This window comes from Anas platyrhynchos, chromosome 12, assembly GCF_047663525.1.
Source record: "Anas platyrhynchos isolate ZD024472 breed Pekin duck chromosome 12, IASCAAS_PekinDuck_T2T, whole genome shotgun sequence".
NCBI lineage: Eukaryota > Metazoa > Chordata > Aves > Anseriformes > Anatidae > Anas > Anas platyrhynchos.
Genome location: NC_092598.1, coordinates 9,549,804 through 9,566,410, shown reverse-complemented (window position 1 = coordinate 9,566,410; position 16,607 = coordinate 9,549,804). Strand labels below are relative to the sequence as shown.

At 36.3% G+C, this 16,607-nt stretch overlaps 1 protein-coding gene across 2 annotated transcripts in view; it reads left to right on the top strand.

Annotated features, from left to right (window-relative positions):
- Positions 1-16,607, top strand: part of CMTM4 (CKLF like MARVEL transmembrane domain containing 4) — a 58,662-nt gene that overhangs the window by 23,266 nt on the left and 18,789 nt on the right. Inside the window, exons 3-4 of one of the 2 annotated variants that reach the window (XM_027466758.3) lie at positions 4,561-4,659; positions 5,595-14,823. In XM_027466758.3, the coding sequence (XP_027322559.1) occupies positions 4,561-4,659; positions 5,595-5,768 (273 nt within the window). In that variant the 3' untranslated portion in view covers positions 5,769-14,823. Of the gene's footprint in view, positions 1-4,560; positions 4,660-5,594; positions 14,824-16,607 lie in introns of those variants that run through there. The other variant, XR_005268908.2, reaches the window with a different exon arrangement.

Sequence of the window (16,607 nt, the reverse complement as noted above, 5' to 3'; positions counted from 1 at the left end):
ATTACAGTTCTGCTGGGCTTATTAGCTTGGGCTCAGTCCCTGGGCAGCACTGCTCCAGGGAGGAAACAAAAGTCAGGTGTATCTCTTTGAATACACAGATTGGTGGGTGTATTTTTGTGCTGCCTCAAAACTTATTTCATCATCTTCACAGTTGTTTTTTTTCCCCTCAGTTGTTTGGAAGGTAAAGCCTTGGGGGCAAGCAACTGACACTGAGGTAGTTGACAGGAACCTTGAAGAAATGCCAGACTGATGAAGGTCTTTGCCAACCTTGGCTCTGAAGAGAGGAATTGCAAAGCTGAATTTTAAAGACCTGCATGGAGCAATCTTGATAAATTTTATTCTCCCATGACCTCACTTTTTTGTTGCTGTTGTGAACAAACATCTTGGTTTTCTTTGGCTGGCCTTGCTGTTGAAAGTGAAAGTGAGGGATGACTTATTTAATTTCTCAATGGTCAAAATAGCAATGCCTGTTAAGGATGAGAAATTGGTATTTTATAAATTTAGAAAGAATTTATTTCTTTCAGGTTTGTGCTCTTTGTGGGCAGTTCTTATTTGGTGTAGCACAGTGTAAACAGTGGTGCATTATTCTGTAAGCAATACAAACACTAGCTTGAAATACCCAGAAGTATTACCTGGTTGGGTATTTTTTGCGAGTAGGTCTGTTGCATTGTGAAGAAAACTGGTGGTCTGTCTGTGTACAAATTGTCAGAAAAATGCGTGGGAAGCAGCAAGGAGCAGCTAAGTAAGAATTGAGAGGGGAAATAGGGGATCTTCAAGGAACCAAAATAAAGCAGGGATTATGGAAGCTTTCATTCCAGAATATACTTTGTCATTTACAGCAGGATTACTGCGTCTAACAAAGCTTGTATTCCAACTCAAAAAATAATTAGAAACAAGAAATAAACCATGTGAGTCTTGGTTTTGAAGACACTTCTTCCATTTCTTCAAAATCCTATCATGTCCTTGACCTTCCTTTTGGTGAGCTGACTGAGGTTTTTGAAAGTCACTTGTTTTGTTTCATGTTTTTTTAATGTACTTTGCTTGAGATGCTGGCACCAGAACCTGTTTTCAGCAAGCCCCAGACACCTGGGGCTGGAGGGGGACCCCTGAGACTGGTGGGCTGCTGGGGTCACGGGACCCTGCAGAGCTGAGCTGGGGACGGGTGGCGTGGTCCTAGGTGGTGAGACAGGCACTGAGGCACTTCGGCACAGGTTGAATCCAGCCCTGCAGGTCGCTAGCGTGTTTCTGGAGCTGTCAGCCACAGACTATTTTGTCAGAGCGAAGTGATGTTTACCTGAACCTTGAATAGCAGGATGTGGTGTTTGAGTAAAGTCTCCCTTACCCAAGTCCAAATAGATATGAAAAAAGAGATTGGAATTAATACCCCTACAGGTAATTTGGTTCCTTCTACCTAGCACTTGTGCTTCAGGAAACCATTATTTCAATTAGTACTTTTTTATGCTCATACAAAGTTTAATAATACAAATAGAGAATTGCATTATGTGATTTTGACCAGGGATGCTTGATTTAGAAGATGGACAGGTGTGTTTGTAAACTTCAGATTGATAGCTTCATATAGGAACCAGGGGAACAAGTTCCTGAGCCATGCAAATGAAGTACTTATGGAAGAAAAAACAGGGGCATTGTTCATACTACCCCTCCCCACACACACACTTCCCCACACACAAAAAAGGCAACAGAAAAAGGAGAAAAACAGAGGAAAAAGGAAATGCTACTTTGAGCGTCCTTTTGTTGAAACTAACTTGGACAGCAGCTAGTAACTTCTGTGACCTTCCATGACAAATTCAGGTTGTTGAGATGCACAGGTTTCTTTTCTAGATTAGTCATGTGGCAGCTTTAAACTCCATCTAAATGTGATCTAGATATTGGAAAGCAAATGACAAAAGCAACAGCTGTTTTCAAAATTATGTTTTTTTATTAATTGTGATATGGCATATAGTACCTGGTCACTTGTGCAGTCTCTTACCACAAAATATAGGATAAAAAGGCAAAGCATGTATCTCACTTAAATGTCTCTTAGAAGCTTGCGTGCGTGAAGCCACAGAGAGCAGTGGATTAAGGTACATGGGTATTCCTGTCACCTCTGACCATCAGAGTCAGCTCCTGGCAGTGTACCGAACTGGAGGACTAGACAAAGACTTCCAAATCTGATGTCCTTTGCAGCAGCTTTCAGGAGTTTTTAGCTGTTAGTAGCCCACACTGATAGCACCGATTCTGCCTTTTGATCTACGTTAATCCAAAAACCAAACCTGCTCAGGCTCTTAAAGCAAAATACCATAGTATGCTATTTCTTTTCCTATCTAGAGATTCCCACCTTGCACAGCAGAATAAGCAGAACAAAACCTCACCCTATTTAAGTATAAAATGCCATCTTGGCAGAAGTGCACAAATTAAGATGTCTCCCCTGCCTTCTGCTCCGAGTGGGATAGCTAGCTGGAGATGGCAGCGGCAAATATGTGTCCTTGGATACTCTCCTTTGGATGAATGCCACTGTTAGGACTGCTGGTGACTGAACAGAATGACTTGTGAGTAACAAGCAAGGGCACGGAAGTCAATCGTTTGATTTTGAATTGTTTTGCAAAGGAGAAAGAGACGAGCAGCAGTCTAGAGTGGATTTGATTCAGCTCATAGATTTTATTCTCTGTTATGGATGGCAGCTTTGTACAGTGTTTTATGGCACAGCATACTGTCTCATGAGGTTGCTGTAATTTCAGCAGAAATTCTTTTATCTGTGTGATGTGGTTTTTACTTTGTCTATAAATATAATAGTAAGAACTTGAGCTACATCATGGCCAGATTTGAAAGAGCTCATCTTTTTTCAATTAGCTTATTCTTTTATTGTCACGATTATTCATTTTCTTTTACGTGGAAAAAAGCTACATTATTTTAGGGAGTGTCCTTTGCTTCTTGAATTCCTTCTGTAGTTCATTCTCTTTTTGTTTCTGCTCTGATTCTTTCCAAAACCATTATAGATTTTTTTTTTCTTTTATCTTTCTTGTTTAAGTACCAAATTTGGGATTAAAGACATCCCTGGATGTGTGCGTTGGTGATTCTACCATTATGTACCTATACAACAATGTTACTGATGTGTCGTAGCTCCTCAAGCTCCAAAGAATCTGGCTTGTGGATATGAAATTTGTCTTATGTTTTTAAGAGATCAGTTTTACTGTGCAGATTGCATTCAAAGGTTTTTACCTAAACAAGGAAAATGAAATGGCAGAAATGAAAAAAAAAATTGAATCAAGATGGAATAAAGTATTCAGATTTGAATTGTTGGATTCTTTGCAAAGACAAATCTGATATTATTTGTCGAGAGTGCAATAAAATATAAACAGTCATAGATGCTTTTGAAAGTTCATCATTATATCTTTGATTTCCTGGAAAAATCATGACAAAGGCATCTGCAGGTACATTTCAGCAGTATTTCAAATTCTGCAATTATCTCAAACTTGTTATAAGAAGCCTTCAATCAATCTGTAGCATGAAGACAGATGATGTCTGTTATATTGTGGGTACGTCTAACAATCTTGCTTATTTTAACCTCCTTTGACAATTTGATCAAGCTGGTAGGTTCAAAATTCAGAGGTCAGCAGGATTAATTGATAAGTACATCTAACCCTGTAAATCATGCAGCATTGTGTCATCCATTTAGTCATTTTTTAAGTGTGGTAATGAGGAAGTACAAAGTGTGTCTGAAAAAGAAATCTGGATCGTAAGAAATAAGAAGAGGAATATTAAGTGTGTCTTTGGCTGTTTGTTCTAATAGTACCTTACAGTTAAAACTTACTTAATTTTGTATATTACTTTGATCTTAACCTTTCAGCTATTGATTTTGTTATGCTTTCAGTTTTGATGTGCTTTTCTATGCTATCTTATTTAATTCAGCCAGTATTTCTTGATTATGTGAACATCAATCTTCATGTACACAGCTCAAACCATTTAATATTCAAAGCAGTTTAGGTTCTTCGATTTATACTATGAGAAATTTTATCCTCCTTTTAAGTAACGTCTGTGGCTCTCTTCTGTACCCTGTCCAATTTTTCAAGATAATCTTAAAAATGTGGGTAGCAGAACAGAATGCAGCATTCCAATGTCGCTTACAAGGGTGAGATAACCACCTTACACCTATTGTGACTGTATATCCAAAGGAATGTGTAAGTGTGGTTGCCCTCTCCTCGGTGTTTGTTTTCGTCATTCTTGGTGACATACCTGTGTTTACTCTAGAGACTTGATGAAAATGTTGTATACTGTTGAGTCTGGTATCTATTGACATACATAGGGAGTAAGGGGGAAAAAAAAAAAAGGTGCGTGCAGATGAAAACCAAAGCTCTTTTTGGAGACCTTTGATTTCTATTCATCTATTGTGAATAGAATTGTTTCCTTTGTAATAGACTTTGTCATCCTTTATATGCGATAACTGCATAGGAAGTAGGACCGTATTACTGTAGTTTTTGTTCTAACCTTCTTCCATTTTGTCAATTCTAATAAAAGCAAGTAACTATTATTGTTCAGTAATGCTAATTATTTTATCTTTTTTAGGATCTGGTAAACACTGGACTCAGCACTTTGTTCTTTTTCATTGCCTCTGTAGTACTTGCTGCTTTAAACCATAAAACTGGAGCAGAGATTGCTGCTGTGGTAAGAATTTGAACTTCTTTATATGCAACTAATGCCTTCTATTAAAACTAAGAATAACTTTTCCCTTGTGTTCTTGGAGTATTTCTGTTACTTTTGCCATCCCAATTTACTTCTAATTTTACAGTTGGCTATGCGTTAATTTTGATTCTAAAAGAATTGATTATCTTTGAATTTTGTCTCAAGTCTTGAAGAAAGAAACAGGAAAAGAGATTGCTGAGAACACTAACAGTTTTATTTGTCTTGTATCTTTCTCTATAGATAGCTTAGGTGTTACAGCAGTATATTGCAAGCTTACAGAAAAGGTATAGCCAAAGATTCTTACAAAATTGGAGCTGCTTATACTTAATCTTGCTGAATTCTTCTTGCTCACTAATTTTTGTTTTGTAGAGGGAGTATAGTGGTGCTTTATGTTTTTAGATTTTTCATTCTAGAGCAGTAAGGTCAAGCAAATAAATTTTGTGCTCCCTTTCACAAAGCTTTTTATTTTTTTTCCGCAAACGTGGGCGTTGAAAATCACGAGTTCTGCACAAACATACAGAAAGCCCTGCAAATCAACTCTTCCTTCAGATTCATATATAGTCTGGACTGGTCATCTCTTCTCTTGTCATTTGTCAACTGTTACATTCATCCAAACAGTTCATTCCGCAGGATGAAGAGCTGTATTCTTCTTCACAAGTGGTTCTTCATTGAAGTTGCATTGCAAGATTTAATTGTCATGTTGGTAGACAGAGAACTCAGTTTCCTGGGATCATTAATCTTAGTAGCTTTCACAGATTCTCTAGACCATTGAGGAAGGAACAACATCAATATTAGAGGCCATGATGATTTGTCAGTGCAGTAAGGTAGAAAACTTAACTTCTGAAGAATTTTTTATGAAACTACTGTTGTTCTTGTTTTCAGAAATTGTCTTTGACGAGTCTTTCTACCTCTTGTAGATATTTGGTTTCTTGGCAATGGCAGTGTATGCTGTGAACACATATTTAGCTATCAAAAAGTGGCGAATGAACAGCAGACAACAAAACAGTCGTCAGACCAGTGATTACATACGTGCTCGGACAGAATCCAGAGAAGTAGATCATCGCCCTGAGATTCAGCGTCTGGATGCATGAAGCGATACTCAAATGGGACTGCAATGGGAAAAGAAGTGCTCATGGAATAAACTCCCTCATGGAATAAAGTGTTTTTTTCTTTATTTAAGGAAGTAAAGGAAGATCAGTTGGTGGCAAAGAATGTCGAGCCCTGCATATGTGCGTAGATGCATTGAGTCAGAAGCTGTTGTCATGAAGGCAGTAAATGTTGGTCATTCAAAAGCAAGAGCCATTTAAGACATCCACATATATATATACATATATATAAAATATATATTATATATATATATGTTGCGAAGTACATTAATGTGTTGGATTAACTGCACAAAACTTTTCTTCTCTCTCCTAAGTGCAAGCTCTGGATACACATTCTGTCACTGTATCTTCGTCTGTCATAAACACTAAGACCAGCATTATCTTGTTTGTTTAATATAAGAAAGAAATCCACCAGAAGAAAAATTCATACCTGTGAAAAGGAAGTGAGGGGCAAATAGCAATAACTTCAGTCATGCATTGTGTCCAGCAATTCTCTGTGTCCTTCCTTGTGCAGCCTTGGCGGTGCAGTTCAATTCTCATCTGCAAGATCTCACGCAGTTTCATTGGTGGCTCACTCATATAGCTGAAATAAACAGACGGATCATGTCTTTGGGTTGATGGATTTAATGTTGAGGTAGTTGTCTTTGGATTACTCTGAAATCACCACATTCAGTTCATGCATGACCTTTGTTGGATCTGAACTTATGCAAGATTAGCATGTTTACTGAATGGTCACCATACTGTAATGCTTCCAGTGCGAGTATGTGGGGTTTCTGTTAACGTTGGGATACGTACTATTTTGCTTTTCAAAATGGGGAAAAAGGCAGGGTGGAGAAGGGGGAGGCAGAGGGGCACAGTAATGAAGGGGAGAAAGAATGAATTGTCATTCAGTAAACTTGCATTCCAGTCATGTTTTTTTTGTTGTTTTGTTCTTTTAAGGTTCAACCTTTCTGAGAAGCATAGGGTAAGCAAGAACTATCAAAAAATTCTTGTACTTAGAATGTAATCTTAGGAACACTGTATTATGATTCATCTAAGACACATTTTCCTTGCTCAGAGGGTTACTTGATTCTTCTAAAAACTGTTAGTAGTAAGCAAAATGTTATTTTAATTGGGTATGTCTGCAAAAAGTTTTTCTAGTATTTGTTGATTTATTTAAGAACGGTTTTACCTAACTGAAGTTTTCTTAATTGTACTTCCAGTGAAGATGAGGGTGTTATCTCTAATCAAAACCCGAGTTCTGCAGTAATCAGTTTCATAATGTTAAAACAAAGAAGTTCCTCAGTATTTTTCTGGTTTTATGGCCGGTGTTTTTATCTGTGTAATCTATTATTTGGCATATGGATGTCTGCATATTACATGAAGAAATGTTGCAGGGTAAAGATCTTGAGTGCTGGATTCCTTCCGGGTTTAGGCTAATGAATTAACTGAAATTAGTGGAACTACGCCTGAATTTATCTCACATGTGAGTTTAATGCATTTTGTGTTGTTTGTAATTTAGCTGTACTCTTAAGTGGTTGAATGCAGTTAACTGGAAGCTTAAGAACAAAGGGCAATGCACTGCAGACAGGTGATTTTGAAATACTAAAACCAGGTTATTGCCAAACAGAAGATCAGTATAAGTGCCTGGGCTTTTTAATATTTGAGGGAACTGAGGGAGTTCCAGACTTAAACCATACATTGCAATGTTTGAATCAAGCAGCAGGAAATTAATGTGTGGAAAACTGGTTAAAAACTAAACTAACGTAACAACAAAACTGATCTCATTTGTTGAAAGGATGTAAGACACGGACTCCTGATGGCTCTTGAACAGAAGGCCTTTATTGCCCCTTTTCACTACTCCATATACTTTCCCCATAGCACCACGTGCTGTCCACGTGCCTGAATCTGTCACACAATTCGTTAGAGACCTTCAGAGGCACCTTGAGTCAGCCAGCAATTGGCCACTGCCCCAAAGCTCATTTTTAACACTGTAGCCAATTTTCTTTTTGACAACCTTGCTCGAGTTTTTGTTTCTACCACTTGTTTCCTCATTATTTCTAATTCAGGGATGTGTGAAACAGCGCGGAGTCACCTGCAAATTCCTTTCCCACAATTTGTGATTTTTCTGATGTCTACAGTACATTTCACCTGAGTTGTTAAGACTGAGATTAAAACTAAGAGTTACTAATGAGGTTAGAGAAAACTTGCCTTTCTAAACTAGGAGTGGTTTGCCAGTTACTGTATTAATGTCTTACTTAGCTTCATTGAAAGTTAATACCAAAGGCAACACCAGTTTAAAAAAAGGATCAAAACATAGTAGCTAATCTCTTGTTGGGTTTACAGCATAGATGTTTAATTAAGGTGGTGTCTCACCAGGATTAATGGGTGTTTCATGAAAAGAAAATGACAGCTCAGTGTTCACTCTGGCATGAAATAATTAAGTTACTGAAGCCAGCATAGTTGCTTTAGCCCTGTTGTTTTTCAGTACTCTAAAAGTAGCATGAGCGTATCTAGACCGGTATTGTAAACCAGCATTAAAGCAGTTGGCATAAGTATCATTTTAAAATAATAATATAAAAACTAATTAAAGCCTTACTCACATACAGAATATTGTCCTGCAGAAGATCCTTGCTTTTGGAGTGGTACCCACATCTGAAGTCAAGAAACAGAAGTTAGGTCTTACGTAAGAAGTTACGTCTTACAAAAAGTGTAGGCTTTCCATTGAGTATATCCTGATGCTGGTTAATGAAAGGATCAAAATGGTGTGTATGAAAGAAAATGCCCTTTTTTCTCTTCCGTAGTCCCCGTGCTGATTCAGTTCATCTGACTTCTCAGAAATATGGGAGGTCTCATGCATCTACAAGTTTATGGCTTTATCTTCCAAATCCTTACACCTTTCCGTACCTAGACTAAAGATAACTTCACAGAGTTTTTTTCTGGAGTGAGATCATGAAAAGCTGTTGTTATCTTTTAGCTGGAATGACAAATGCTTACTTAGTATGAATGATAGTTATATTTCTAATATCATATAATACTTCATCCTGTAGTATAGTATAGCTGTATGACCTTGAGTACTTTTACACATGAAATAAGTTTTCTTGAGTTGAAAACGATATGCTGTTATTTATTACTTACATCAATAATGACTTGAGCTTAGCACAGCTTTCAGGATAGAATTCAAAGAGAATATGAATTGAAAAAAATAGTATCTGATACAGTTGGAAAACAGGAAAACAAATGTAAATTTGTAATTTCCTTATTTTGGGGACCAAAGATGATTTTAGTATTGTACAGTATATACTTTCTAAAAGTCTAAGTTAAGCATTTATTACTCTTCAGAGACATTATTTACTATTTGCATTATAGAGTAGGGAGATAAAGTGACGATGAGATGGACAACTAAAATCGAAGCATTAAGATCATATGATGCATAAGTGGTTGATTTTTTTTTTTCTTTTTCCCCAGACAATTTTATATAATGGTTTGAAGAGGTGGTGATGTTTTATTAAGACTGTTATCAGAACTGCAGTCATCATAAAAGGGAAAAAAAAATCTCTTAAGGAATAAAACTGAGGTAAAAAGGTGTTTTTTTTTTTTTCATTTTTTAAAATTTTATTTTTTTTATTTTAAATGGGAAAAAGTGCTTCTTCCAGCCACCTAATCTTATTTGAAAGCATATAGGGTTAATGTTTCCTGAGCATACAGGGTTAGTTTTCCCTTTAGTGTTAAAGAGTGCTGTTTAGCTTCACAAAGGGACCCAAAACCACTGTAAATAAAACTAAATGAAAGCTAAACACCTGAAACTTCTACGAATGGGATGCTTGAAGCTGTAGTGACATTCTGATTAATCCTCTTAAGTCAAAACTAAGTCCTCAAGTGTGCAATCTCCATGTATTGCTGCATGTAGAAATGAGGGCAAGTTTTGCAAGCTATGCAGACATTGAAATATTCATTAACAATAGGAAATGATTGGAGTAACAGCATAGTAATTGTTGTATAGTGTTTCAAGAGTAGGTATCTTCCTTTTAATGCTATGGTCAGTTTGGTCAGCCTTAGTTCAAGTTTATTATACATACATGTAATGACGTGCAAACTGCCTACAATAGAAGCAGGTTTCTAAAACCATAAGAACTGATTTGTCAGTTTAATTGCTCCTTAGTAAAGTTGGTTCCTTTTTATTCTCTGCTTGTTCCTTCCATTTCATAAATTCATGTCTCATCTGTCTTACGTTTTAATGTTTAGTTTTGTTAACCCTTCTTTGTTATCTGTACAGTGTCTGCTTCACTATAAGGAGGACAAGAATAGCATGTCCGATGTCCTTTTGCTTAAGTATGTACTCTTACCTTTTGTGATAGCTTATGTTATTTGGGCTGGATATGCTGGGGGATTTTTTATTTTGTCCCATGGACTTTGGAAGCTAGCTGGTATAGTATTCGTTTCTTCTAGGCTTTCTGTTAGGAGCCACATGCTCACAGATTGAGGACCAGAGATTCATCTACCTCTGCCTTTTTTTTAAGAGACAAGGTGACGATCCTTGAGATTTGATGTCTATATTTCAGTTTGTGCTGTTCATTGTTGGCTTTATATTCATCAGCAATGAGCCATGCTGTGGAAGCAGCTTGCTGTCTTCAGCTTGTAAGATGTCTCTTAGGCGTGAACTTAAATTGGTAACATGGGGTGCTTCTTCATAGGCTTTGTCCCGTGTTTCACTGTGCATCTTATGACATGATCTAGAATTGCTTTACTGTATCTGTTTGTGTTTCATTGTTGAGTGTAGAAAGAAGAGGGGAAAACTGGGGAGAACTTCCAAGTTTTTAATTATTATGATTATTTTTTCATGAATTACTTTGTACCATATAATGATTGTCCCTTCCTAATGCAGCAGATTTACTGGTTCTTAAAGTGTTGCGAACAGCAGCAGAATTGACCTGCTACAAGCTGCATGTGGACTATGAATTAACCACTAGTTTTCCATAAACGTTAAGGTCCCAAAGTAAATGTTATATTTGCCACCTTTGTGCTGATTTGGGAGTTTGCAGGTACAGTAAATGCTTACATAATAAATGGCTTTATTAATGCAGCCTTTTTTTCCCCCTTGTTCTGTATCTGCTCTTTTCTTGTCCTGTGACACCTTTGTAAGCATTTCTACCTGTTTTCTTTTTCTTTTTTTTTTTTTTTTTTTGGTGGTTGTTTTTAGGGTATAATTTCACCAAAAAAAAAAAAAAGTTAATAGCAATTCAAATAGGGTAGAAAATAATATATTCACTTGTAGTCAGATGAGATACTGAGCAGCTTTGCGCATGAAAATTGGAGCCTAAATGACAAATCCTATGCTGAAAGCTCTGGAGCCAAGCATCTTCAGCAGATACTTAAGAGAGAGAAATGTAGGCTCATTTAGATTATGAATATGAAACGTAGTAAAGGATGGGAAGGAGAAAGAAAACCAAACCTGATGCTTAGTAATTTGGTGTTTTCAAAACATGTGAATGTGAAGAATCCTCAACTGCAGAAGGAAATTTATTTTCTGCACTTCATAGAGAAGTTTACAGAGACACTTTGACTTGGTGATAAAAGTAGGTGTAGAAATGTTTCTCTGTTCCTAATCCTGGGGCCAGGCTGCCTACGTGTTATGGTTGGAGAGATTCTACACCCATTTTGTTAATGGTGTATTAAAACCTGAGGTACGTTGACAAATCATTGTGATTATCAAATGACTTCTACTGAGCTCAAGTGTTGTGGTTGGTTCGCAAAGAGCTGCAGGATCTAGAAGCTTGCATCAGGAGGGATGTATGTATCTGGAAGAATGGATTCTTTCAGACTGGGATTTCTGCTTAGTCCCGCTGTGATGAGTAAAGCCATCAAGTAGCATTTCTGAAACTGGGTGCATAGTTTGCTGTTTATGGGATAAAATAATAGATTGTTTGTAGGGCCTTTTAGCCAACAAAGATCAAAGACTGTGCTGATACAGATATCATGTATTTCAAATTTAATGGCAACAAAAGTAATCATTTTACAATGAAACTGAAATGGGCAAAAAAACAAACAAACAACAAAAACAAAACAACAAACAAACAGCAGAATGTTGTACTTTTTGCCTAGAAATATTTTCTTGGAAAAAAAGAAGTGTAGGGTTTGTCATGCTCTTCTCTTTATTTTAACAGAAGGAGTTGATTAAAAATGAATTCATACACATATTCAGGAAATTTCTAAATTCTCTCTCTATAGAGTTTTTCCTGATATGCTATTTTCCCTGTTAGTCACATAGATCAATCTGTTCAACAGAATCAGAATGGTGCTGTCCAGCCTGAAAGGGTTCCTTTGTTGTCTTGGTCTTATTTTTGCATTGTCTTTTTAAAATCTGTCTATAATTTAACCATTTGTATTCTATAAATAATCTTAAAAAAAAAAAAATCTGCTTACACTGTGATTTATAGTAGCCTTTAATTTAGAGTATACAACACAATCTAATTTTCTTTTGGGATATGCAGCTTTCAAAAGTGTTCTTATATATGCCCGGAAATAAAAGTTGTCTATTTATCATGAAAATGTGATTAGGTAGTTACCTATCCAGAGTTCCAGTGCAACTCTTTCAAAAGTGTGCTGGATGGATGAGTTAATGAAATTGCCTTTTAATCTCTATGGGTTAATAAATATTTTTTTATAACTAGCCACAGATATTCCTTTTTAAATTATACTTGGCAAACAGAAGATATTTAATTTTATATACAATATACATAGTTACCTTGATTGACGTATTTATAACATAGAGCTTTGAGTTTACTATGAAGGTTTTATCATATACCATGGACTTCATGGGTAGAAGTTTAAAAAAAAAAAAAGAAAAAAAGAAAAATAGTTACCATATATGGAAGGATATGGAAACTTTCTTCATAAATTCAGATAGAGGACATCAGAGCATTTCCAAAAGCAATAGCCAGATCTTATTAACAGAGTATCTGTTTTTTTCTTATTTTTGACTGGGGCTGGTCCCTACAGCTATTTTAGTAACATCTGGATGTGAGTAAATGAATGAAATATGACCATCTGCCTCTTCCGACTGTCAAGGACTATTGTCTAGAATATGGGAAATTTCAGGGTATTGTTTGTTTTGTTTTGGACAAATGTCTCAATAGACATATTTAGTTAAAACCTTCATGCATTTGAAAGAAAATACCCTCTATTAACTTAGGCTGATTTATCACTTCTGGTAACCTTTTAATCCCAAAGGTATTATAGTCTAAATATTTTCAGTAATGTTACGTTTATCCAGATGTCTGCAGGTTAAAATGGTTCTGGCTAGCACCCTTTTATTACAACAATTGCTACCTTCATTTTCTACTGTTTATACTTTAATCTTGAATGTTTAACAGTTTCTACTTGTTGGATATTGTGAAAGGAGAGTGTATCATATAGCATTACAGTCCATCCAGCTTTAACTCATATGTCACGGTTCTAGAATAAGGTGATATTTTGATTTATATATTGTGGCCAATTAATTGCATTTTTAAATGATTTCTGTACTTAAGACACAACATTTTTAATAGCATTTTAATAACAAATGATTAGCTCATCATTTTATCTGTCTAAACTTACTCTCTTCTGTGTTAATGTCATTTTGAATCTATTTGTATATGTTGAAGTTTGTAAGGGTTCAGGAACCCACAATAAAATAGTAAAGTATGTATTTATTTCTCATTATAATGCTCAGTTTTGATTTAAAAGTTGACACTTTGTATGTCTTTTCACAGAACTGTAAACTAATACCGAAAAACTGCTTCACCTAGGGTGCCTTCCATGTGTGGTATAAACACTTGTCATTCACAAAAAATAGAGATGTAAATTTATTAAACCAGTAAACACTATTTTTGTAATGTGAGTCACTAATGCATCTCTGGCTTTATTGTGCTTTATTTTCACTAAAAACAGTTTTATGGCTACTGTAGTCATTGTTTCCCTTTGTGTACTGCATAGTAAATATGGTCTCATGGTGAATCAAAAGATTGTATCACTTCTGCTCTTCTCTGCCTTCAGCTGCTACCTGAAAGATGGAGATAAAGCACATTGCTGAAGTGAGCTAGAAGGTATTCCAACCCTTTCCTTGAGACTTGTATAAAGAAATGCTCAGTGTGGGATGTCTGTATCCTTGGTGCTGATTCAGGGTCCTCTAGAAAAACATAGTAGGCATAATCTAAACATTTCTGATACTAGCTCATAATTCACAATTTATGGTGTCTGAGAAAGGAGCATCCCGGCCTGGAAGACTTATCCCTTGGGGATATAGGTTCTGTACTGACAGATTGGTAATTGTGAACAGCTCAGATGTATCAGTCAAAATAGTGGGTTAGAATTCTGTCTTCGGACTGAGTGAAGGGGATGCAATTTTCTTTTTAACATACGAGCACAATTCTGCTATGTAATACCATTGGTATTTTGTTTTTGAAGTTTGAAAAACTGTAATGTATTGCCAAGGAAAATCTTCTAAGCGTTCTGTATGTGCTGCTGCAAATGCAGAACCTGTCTCTGTTATCCTTACTCAGGCAAAATTCCCCATTGATGGGGGACTGCAGGATCAGGTATCTATTTATCACCATAAACACGTTCTGATCAAGGATTTGAAGAATATCACAAGCTAGCAAATGTGCATATAAAGACAATGTACAGCCTTGAAGCAATCTCACATTATTTTGGTAAGTATTTGTGGTCTCATTTAAACTGCTCACAAGGCCAGCTGATAAAATTGATGCTTTCTGTAGAGGTACCACCGATCTGTGATCTGATGTTACTTCTCAGTAATACATGTGTAAGCATAGCATCTTCCAGCTCTGTATGTGAAAATCGTGCTCTTAATGCTTGGACAATTTCAAAGGCAAGGTAACTCTACAAGAAAACCTAGCTTCTAACTTGTGTTTTACACCAATGATGATTTTTCAGTCTGTTGTGCACTTCTTTTCTGTCAGTTTTAATGATAAACAAAAACACAAGCTGAAGAATTTTCTTGGAATACAGAAAGCAGTCCTTGTTTTTTTTTTTTTTTTTTTTTTTTTTTTTTTGTTGAAATCCATACCATCCTAGCATAATTTAAATGGTGTATTTATAGGTTTTAAATGTCATGTTGTTTTTCCAGTCTTTTGTATATGGGCACATTACTTTTTGTAATTTTTTATTTAGTTGTCTTTCAGTTTTTTCTTTCTGATATCTGAAGATTTGAGCTCTATGGATTTTCATGGTACTCCTCTGATTATGTCTTCATAGTGTTAAAAGTGTATTTTTGTATGTAGGGAAAATGGTAGTTTTCTAACACTTACTTTGATCAATATAGTATGAAATCATTTGTGAAGGACTTCCTGTTCAATAAATGGACATGTTAAAGCACTAAAACATTGTCTTCATCTGTAAAGGCAACGTATAAACTCAGCACAAGGTGTTGTGGCTGATTATCCAGCAAGTGTAGCTGCTAAATGCATTTCCCATGCAAGACAATGTCATAGGGGCTAAAACAACTGAACCAAAAGACTCCGCCTGAGATTTTTGTGACTGCTTTTGACAACACAAACTTCATAGATGCTGGAGTTAATGAAAAACCATGTATAAGCAGTCCGTGATGAAAGATTATAGGTAGCAGAAAGCACATGGAACTGCTTTGTTGCTGAAGTGGTTGTGGCAGGATTGCTCTGGTGAGGGTTTCTCTGTCTGTACTCTGGAATGGAACAAAACACTGTATCTTGTGGTTTGCAGCAGCATGTTCTGGACTGAAAAGGACTTGGGAGCTGAAATGCGAGAGTGAGTAGGTAACTCTGCCACCTCGTGGGGTGAAGGTTGTGTATCTTACCTTGGTGTGATCTCGATTTGGGGCATTCAGCTGCTTTAGGTGCAAGGTGAAAGCATGGAGTTCAGAGGGTAAGAAATGAGAAAACGTACAGATGGTTGAATGAGTGTTGTGGGAAGATTTGGGAATATGGACGACATGCTTCACAGTCACATGAGCGTGTGGGGGGTAGACAATGGTGGGGACATGATTGATGAGCTTTTACAGGGGGATTCACTGTGGAGGGTCATGTGTGTGTACAACTCTTCCGCAAGATAGACCAGTTCTTTCTGCCTGTGGGGGGTTGTCAGCATCGGTAGATGTTAATGAGTTGTGGTGTTGCATCTATTGGATCTGCTTACAGATCAGACCATAATGTAATTGATAGTGTTTAACAAAACAAACAATTAGCGCTGGACATAATGGCATATTGCTGCTGATGTGGTGTTTCTTGGTCAAGAGAAGCTTTGTCAGCGGTTAAATAGAAAAATGTTTATTCTATCTAACTTCTAAACAGTGAAGACTGACTTCGTTCCCCTGGGAAGACTGTAATTGACTGCTTACTTAAAGGATCAGGCTCACAAGATGTGACAGGCAACATCCAAAACATATAAAATAAAAGCACAAGTATTACCTGGTCAAAATGAACATTGGAAACACTGTTTTCTTTTTTTTTTTTTCTTTTTTCAGGATAATAGAAGGTAAAATGAAAATTTTTGAACGCATCTAAATTTTGTTTTACCGTCTGACCATTCAGAGTAATAAATGATAATAATAAAATTGTCTGAACAGGCTATTCAATACATGCCTGGCAAAGTAATCCTGAAGCAATTAATGGGAAAGTTTGCCTCTTCTGTTGATTTTTTATATCCTGATGTGAAAATGTAACTTAAAATCTGTTGGTTTTCTAGTGATAAGGGATCTCTGACGGCTAAACCTAAAGGGAATGTTATTTACAATGTTACTGGTTGCCAAGTAAGCTCAGTGTATCTCTGTTTCCTAAATGTGCTAAAACTAATGTCTGGTTTATTTATTAT